The sequence below is a fragment of the Egretta garzetta genome, unplaced genomic scaffold, assembly GCF_000687185.1.
Source record: "Egretta garzetta isolate BGI_Z169 unplaced genomic scaffold, ASM68718v1 scaffold506, whole genome shotgun sequence".
NCBI classification, from domain to species: domain Eukaryota; kingdom Metazoa; phylum Chordata; class Aves; order Pelecaniformes; family Ardeidae; genus Egretta; species Egretta garzetta.
In genome coordinates, this window is record NW_009260065.1 from 137,351 (window position 1) to 144,985 (window position 7,635).

The window sequence follows — 7,635 nt, forward strand, 5'->3', positions numbered from 1 at the left end:
GTCGCCAACACGCTCTGCAGCCCAGCCTTGCCCCCCCGGCGTGTTCCTGCTGTCGGTTTTTTTTTTCCCTGGTGTCTGGTGCACGCTCAGGGATGGCCCACGGCACTGCCATGGGCGAGGGGTGAAAGCCCTCCCAGGCCAATCTGCCTGGCAAGCTGGCTTCCCGCCGGCCGAGGCCGTGGGGGAAAGCATCTCCAAATATAAACCATGGGACAGAGACCAAGGGGGGGCAAGGAGGGGCGTGGGAGGCTGCCTTTGGGGGGACAAGGAGGGGCGTGGGAGGCTGCCTTTGGGGGGACATGGCCAAAGGTACCTGGTCGAACAGGGTGGGAAAAAAACCCCACTGGAAACAAAGAGTTTTCTCTACTTTGAGCAAAATTAACTGTATGGTGGGGAAAAAAAAAGGGTGAAACAGGCAGAAATGGGTAATTTCTCTTTATGAACATCTGTCAGTTCACGCCTTGAGGGTTAATGGAAGGATGAGCCAAGTCCCCTGCAGCCTCCCTGTGCGTGTGGTTTTCTCCTCCTCCGGCGCTGCTTTCTGCGGGGCGCTGCAGGGCTGGGCTGGGGGAACCAGGGGAAAGGACTGGGCTGAACCAGGGATAACCCAAAGGCAGGTCCCTCTCGGGGAGGAGGTTGGAGTTCAAGGACACGGGGAGGTTGTTAGCATGAAAAAAGGCCTCCTCCAGCTTCCAGGGTCCGGCAGGCGTGAGGTCCCATGCCCATTTTGTCTTGGGCAGGGCATGGCCTCCGAGTGGGAAAATCTGATTTATTTTTCTGCCTCCCAGGCACTTCTGCAACTGTTCCTGGTCTGCCTTTGTCGGCGATGGAGCCCCTTGGGCAGCGGAGGCGTGGGGATAGCTGGCACCTTGCTCGGGTGGTGGGTGGCTGGTGGGCTTCGTGGCGGCCGTTCCCTCGCGGAGCCGCCCCGAGGATGCCCCCCGCAGCGGCGAGCCGCTCGGTTTACTGCCCGGCTGCGCTGACCTCTGGAGCAACGCTAGGCAGAGCGGCAAAAAGGGATTTAGGCTGTGGTTGGAAAACCCCAAGGAGCGCAGCTGCGGTGTTTAAAGACATTTTTGTGTTCCCCAGCTGTTTGCCATGGCCTCTCTGCCGGAGTTCTCTGTGCCCGTGGGAGGACAGGGCTGGGCTGGGTTGGTTTGGTCGGGGAATGAGCTGAGCTGGCCAGGCGGCCGCTGTGCCGGAGCAGATGAGGCTGCCCATGCCACCCTCTCCAGGGCCGAGATGCCGGGTGTCACCTCCTGCAAAAGCGTGTTAACGAACATCTGGGGCGCGGCATCTGTAAATGTCCGAGCCGTGGAGCGTCTCATCCCAGCCGCAGAGCTTTCCCACAGCAGGAAATCTGCCTCCCAGATGTGAGGGGCGAGCACGTTTGGGACTGAGGCCGTGGCTCAGCTTCTTTAGAGGCGATATTTATTATTGCTCTCATTATCTATATTCCCAAAAAAGAGCGTGTAATCGCTATGGGAGCGAGCATAAGTGTTAAAACTTCGGTTGTCCCATGCCTGCTCTGCTTTTCTGGCTTTGCTGCCTGGACGTTAACCTGTCCGTGCCTCAGTTTCCCCACATGTAAGGTGGTGATAAAGGCAAAGTTTCACCAGAAGCCAGTGTGTCCGTTGCGGGGCAGCTCCTCAGGTTTCCACAGCTCCTTTTGCTCCAGACCAAAATGACCATTTTAACATATTTTGTGAAAACTGGGTTGTGCTGGACAAGCCCAGACTCCTGCTATCCCCACCTGGGAATGCATCCCATGGGATGGGCTCGGAGTCCCGGGAAACCCTGGGCAGGGGGGAGAAAATCGCTCTGGCTCAGCATCCCCAACAAAAATGAGGTTAAAACCGGTGCATTCCCCCTGGATGAAACGAAATGAGATTGAAAACATCCCAAGAGCTGCCGGGGTGACACAGGTCTGCATTTTGGGGTCCGGAGGAGGAAAGAATTCCCATAGCCCCGACAGCAATACGCATAGCCCTGGGTAAAAGTGGAGGTCGGGCGCAGCTCAAACCTCCTTCCTTACTGCCTGGAGGGGGGGAGCGGTGGCTGCTGGCTCTGCCGGTCCGAGGGCTGACCCGGAACGCCCCTGGGGCTGCGTCTGAAGGGCCTGCGGAGGGATCTGCACGCTCGGCTGAAGCTGGGCCTGTGTCTGAGGACTTTTGCTGGGTCCCAGGAATGGTTCGAGTGGGAAGCTGCAGCCTGCTGGTGAAATTCTGGTTTTAAAGACTTCTTTTTATTTTTTTTATTTTTAAATCTGAATTTCTTTGGTTTTTTTGGAAATGGACATGCTTTTGGCCATAGGACATTCTTCTCTTCAGGGGTGCCCCCCAGGAGCGGGGTCTCCTGCTCCCCCTTTCCTGGATGCTCAGGGAGCTGCTGGAAAACTGATGGAATGGTCCCACCCAGGGTCCTGCCTGGCGAAATGGTCCTGGATCCTCTTCTGCTGCTCCTGTATTAAATGTTGACCTTTCCATTTTAGCAGAAAATGCCAAAGCTGGGCACCCTGGAGCTTGAAAGGTCTTGACTTTGTCTCAGTACTGAATGGGAAAATGTTTGCAATCCTGACTCTGGTTTCAGGGCATTTGGGATGCAGGTGCCAGCCCACGCTGTGGTGGTCCCTGCTCTGTGGGGGAAGGGGGCATGAGCAGGGATGGGGAGACAGCAGACCTTCTGCTAACGAGACAGTGGCTCACTGCGTCTCAGTAAGCTTCTCCTCGAGCCAAAATTTTGGCCGTTGATCACTTGATGTGAGATTTATCCACAAGCGATGCTGACCTGTGGGCGTGTGCCCCATTGCACCCCCACGGGGTCCACGCAAACATTGGGGAGGGCTTGTAGGGTGCTTGAGGTCCCCCAGCCACCTGTGCCGGGGCTCAGGGCACAGACCCCGACCCTGAGGACCACCCCGTACCATGTTCAAGATAGAACACTGGAGCGATTTTGGCAATCGCCCGGTTGCTAAATGGAATCCCTGAATTCGGTCGCTTGCGTGGTGGAGCCCAGTGCTTTCCCTGGCTTTCCCATTTGCAGGCAAATGGATTAATGGCCTTCGCTATTAACATTCCAGCTGCTCCCCTTGCCTCCTCTTCTTTTTTTTTTTAATTCCCCCTTTTTTTTTTTGTAACACCAGTAGAAATCAGCAAAAATATCTAACCAAATTCTTTGTCTTGGGGCTGCAGAAGATACCATGGGTAAGTCGTCAGATTAGTTTAAGTGCTTTCTTTGTAACCCAGTACCTGTGGAATGCCGTAAGAAAGCCATGATGGTCGGAGCGTAGCTTTTTAAACAATAAAACAGGGGAAGCGATGAAAGGCACATTTTTTTTTTTTTTTTTTTTTTTTCAAAAAAAGGGAGGCAGCAGAGGCCTCGGAGTTAATTTATGTAATATTTCTATTAAAAACAATGTCTATTCAAGACAGCAATTTAAAGCCTGTACCGTTGGCTTAAAATATAAATCCAATAAACCTCTATTATGATTCCTCCATTAGGTCAGTGTGATGGAATTTTGTGGACTTCTAAAATAAGACATCATTATTTTTCAGGAATGTCTCATGAATCACAGTCAAAGCCCCTTCATCTTTGCTTGTATAAATTTCAGAAATGGGGCTCTTATAAAATATCTACATTTGCTGAAGCCGACGGCCGGCTTTCTTCTTGGAACAGCATCCTGGGAGCTGAAACCCGGTTTGCGTAGCAGGCGAGGCTCTTAGCGGCTCCTTAGCGGCGTTGCGGCCGCGGGCCCTGGGGTTGTGGGGCCGAGGCTGTAGGAGGTTTGCCCGTGTCTCGGTGTAACACCAATGAGAAGAGTTGGGTTATTCCTGGGAGAGGTGCAGCACCTGAGGACCCCTTTTTTGTTAGTGGAATTATATGCGTTTTATGCATTTATTTGTTTGCCCATGTGCTTTGTTTGGATGGGGGGGTTGGGTGGTGGCTGGGACACAAACCAGAAAGTCAATCCCTCTCCCAGAAACCCCCAAACCTTCCAGGCAAAGCCGAAACTGGGGGCTGAGTTTAAGAGCAGTCCTCATGTCCTCCCTGAATGTCAGGCCGTCAGGACCATGTTAGCACAAGGGTTAATTCATCTCATACCTTGTGTGGTCCTGTACTTCGGTCTTGGGAAGACCACCACCCAAACTGGCCAAAATCTGCCCCTTGCCTAAAAATGCTGCAAATTTCTTCTTGTGAGCTCCATCCTCCCATGGAGAATCGTCCTCCCTGCTGACAGGGCTGGGTCCGTGGTGTTGCTGTGGCTGCAACAGCTGGATTTGGGCTGGAAGCATCCCCAAAGCACCTCAAAAACAGGGAGTGAGGAGCTGGAGGGTGGGCTCCTGGTACCTTGGTTGCTCCTGCAGGACAGAGACCCACCAAAGCCCGGCTGTGCCGTGGGGCTGGGGTGCAGGGCAGAAGTTCACCTCTAGCAGTTACGGGAAGTGCTGCTGCCATTGACCGCTGCGGGTTGCTCGTGGAGGTGTGTAACTTTGGTATCCCTTGCCGCCAGGAGGAAGAATTCATTGACTGGTGGAGCAAATTCTATGCTTCCACAGGAGAGAGGGAAAAATGTGGCTGCTACTTAGAGAAGGGCTTTGACACCCTGAAGGTAAGTGGCCTTGGCTCATTGGACCTGCACTCTCCATGATGTTTTTCCACAAGCTTTGATGTTTTTTGAGTGTTTAGGCTTTTTTTTTTTTTCTTCTGGGACAAAAAAAAAAGAGATTAGATCTTTTCCCCCTGAGAGCAGGTACTTTTATTTTAAAAAAATAACTATTTTGAAAACTCGGTTTTCTTTGTAAAATCCTTTCTGGTAACTTTCCACTTGGCAGCCTTCAAGACATTGGCACTTTTCTAAGTGGCAGAGGAGTTGGGGAGCTGCCACCCTGAAAAGTGTTTGGGACCAAAAAAGAACACCAGAGATTGCTTAGGGAAGAGGGACATTTAAGCACCCAGATACAAGAATTGCTAAAATTAATATGGAAGCCCAAATAGAATTAAAATGGGGAAGACCTTGCTTGGTCTTAAGGAAAATGTTCCCAGCAGGAAGGTCCCTTTGGCTGATGAAAACCCCTTTGCAACACCTTGGCTTAGTCTAGGGTCTTCCATGATGTGCTGTTGTTTATTGTAGGGTTGCTCAAGGTCTGTTCTTCATCACCATTCTTGAGGGGCAACAAGGGTGGCAGGTCCCAGGACCCTGTCCCACTGGGTGGTATTTCCCCCAGACTGAGGAGCTGGGGTCAAGTCCTGTCCCAAATTGCTGGGGACAAGCTCCTGGTCCCCCTCTGCCCGGGAGCAGTCCCTGCCCTCGCACCTCAACTCTCCCTCCCCAGGTCTACGAGACGGAGCTGGAGAACGTGGAGGACTTTGAGCATCTCTCCGACTTCTGCCACACCTTCAAGCTGTATCGCGGCCGGTCGCAGGACTCGAATGACGACCCCTCGGTCGTGGGGGAGTTCAAGGTGTGATGGTCCCTCCTTCTACCTGTACCTGGGAACACACTCTGCTGGGTGGAAGGCCTTGCTGCTGAGTGGGATGATACCAATTGACCATTTTTGGGTAGGAATTCAGTGAGAAACGGGCCATAAAAGTAGACCACTAGGCCCAGTCTGAGCCACCCGCCTGTGCAGGTCTGGCTGCTGTATTCCCAGCCGTGAGTGCCTTGCGTGCTTCAAACCCAGTCTAGGCTGTGTCGCCATCCTCCAGCAAACACCCATCCGGAGCCAATGCTGGATGTAAGCGATGGAGCACCTTCTTCCTCCGGGGCGGTGGTGGGAGCGTGTGTGAGCACTGAGGGTCTCGCCAAGCCCACGCTCAGAGCTCTCCCTTTGGAGGTGTCTGTCCTGTGCAGAGACGCGGTGCATCTTTTGCTCTTTTTAACCTTTAGCCTGTTCACAAGGGGATTAAATTTTTCTAGTTTTCCATTTTATTTTTTTTTAATTCCTGCTTTTACTCAGCACTCTCCTCCCCAGACAATACCTAGAGGCTGACTCCTGCCCCTGCACTGGGAGGAACTCGGCTCTGGTGAATAAAACACTTGTAAATGTTTGCATTTTCTCCCTCCTCCTCCTCCCGTCCCTCTCTCAGGAGCAGCCGCCTCGTTCAGGAGCCCTTAAAACTGTCCCTGCAGAGAAAGTCTCAGCCTAAACCTTTGGGGGGCTGATTCGTAGCAAGGCTCCTTCACACCTCTTTAATAACGTGAAGGCTCAAAGGACAGTGAAGTCGAAGAGGTAAAGGACAAGCAGGCTGGAGTGGCTCCGTGCAGATTTATAACAAGGCTTGCATGGATGTGCAGGCGAGGGATGAATGATACAGGCAGCTTGCCACCCTGCTCCTGGCTCTCTTGACCATGAAGAACCTGCAGGACATGGTCTGGTCTGGTAGATAGAAGAGAGTCGGGACCTGGGCTCTGTCCCCAGCACTGTAATAGCTGTAGATGCTCCATCCCTGGGAACATTCAAGGCCAGGTTGGATGGGGCTCTGAGCAACCTGATCTGGTTGGAGATGTCCCTGCTCATAGCAGGGGTGTTGGACTGGATGGCCTCTAAAGGTCCCTTCCAACCCAAACCATTCTGTGATTCTGTGATTCTATGCAACCATCCAGCCTGTTGCTGCAAGCCTGCTCACACGAGATCCATCTGCACGTGTGGGCGTGCAAGCGCAGCTGAACATGTCTGTCCTTCACAGGGTTCGTTCAAAATATACCCTCTCCCAGATGACCCGCGAGTGCCAGTGCCACCTCGGCAGTTCCACCAGCTGCCAGCCAGAGGACCCCAGGAGTGTCTTGTCAGGGTCTACATCATCCGGGCCTTTGACCTCCAACCCAAGGACGCCAATGGAAAGGTATCCTGCTGGGGAAAGCTTTGGTGGACCTCAGTGTTGGGTCACGGGGTGGGCTCTTTCAACAGGCCAGCTCTAATTGATCAAAATTTGCATATATGGCTTAAAATTTAGAAACAATGGTGACAACAAAAAGAAGAAAATCTACCCCTTCTTTCTGCCTTCATTGCAACATCTGGGAATCCCAGGAGCCAACTCTTCCTCCATCCTGAGGGATTTTTCAGTAGGGCTAGTTAAAATAGCTAAACGAGGTGGCTTTTTTCTTTTTTACCTCGTTGCCAAAGGAAACAAAATAATGTCTTTCACATGACTGCTTTTTGCAAAGCATTGCCAGTCTGGAAGAAAAATCCAGTGCAAAAAGAAAATTGTGCTGGTTCAAGAAGAAAATGTTCATTTTGTTTCATTTTGCAAAAAAAAAAAATTCTGGGAAAAATCCTTCTTCACTCTCCTTGTTCCATGGGAAAATAGGGAAAAAGTTAAAAAAAAAAAGTATGGGAAGTATTTTGACATGAAGAAAAAAAATCCCTGCTTTTTAATCTGCCCAGTTTTTGAAAATGGGCTTGGAATGAAAGTTTTCAGTTTCTTAGAAATCTCCCGTAAGAGACTCCTGCAGCTCAAAAAGTAGTAGTAGAAAAAATGCCTTTTTTACGGAAACCGGAACGAATCCAGGTTTGAGCCACAGTCTTTGCCCCTGTGCTGTGATGTCTCCTAAAGCTCGTCACAGCCAAGGGGTCACAAAAAGAGGCCCATGGGAGCCCGGCCCACCCTCGCGCTGCAGGCCTTCCCCAAGCACCG

At 51.9% G+C, this 7,635-nt stretch overlaps 1 protein-coding gene across 1 annotated transcript in view; it reads left to right on the forward strand.

The window, feature by feature from the left end:
- DYSF (dysferlin) overlaps positions 1 to 7,635 on the forward strand; it is a 109,469-nt gene that overhangs the window by 67,373 nt on the left and 34,461 nt on the right. The window contains exons 38-41 of the mRNA XM_035896592.1: positions 3,192 to 3,203; positions 4,511 to 4,609; positions 5,334 to 5,462; positions 6,688 to 6,843. Coding sequence (XP_035752485.1) covers positions 3,192 to 3,203; positions 4,511 to 4,609; positions 5,334 to 5,462; positions 6,688 to 6,843 — 396 coding nt within the window. The remainder of the gene's footprint in view (positions 1 to 3,191; positions 3,204 to 4,510; positions 4,610 to 5,333; positions 5,463 to 6,687; positions 6,844 to 7,635) is intronic.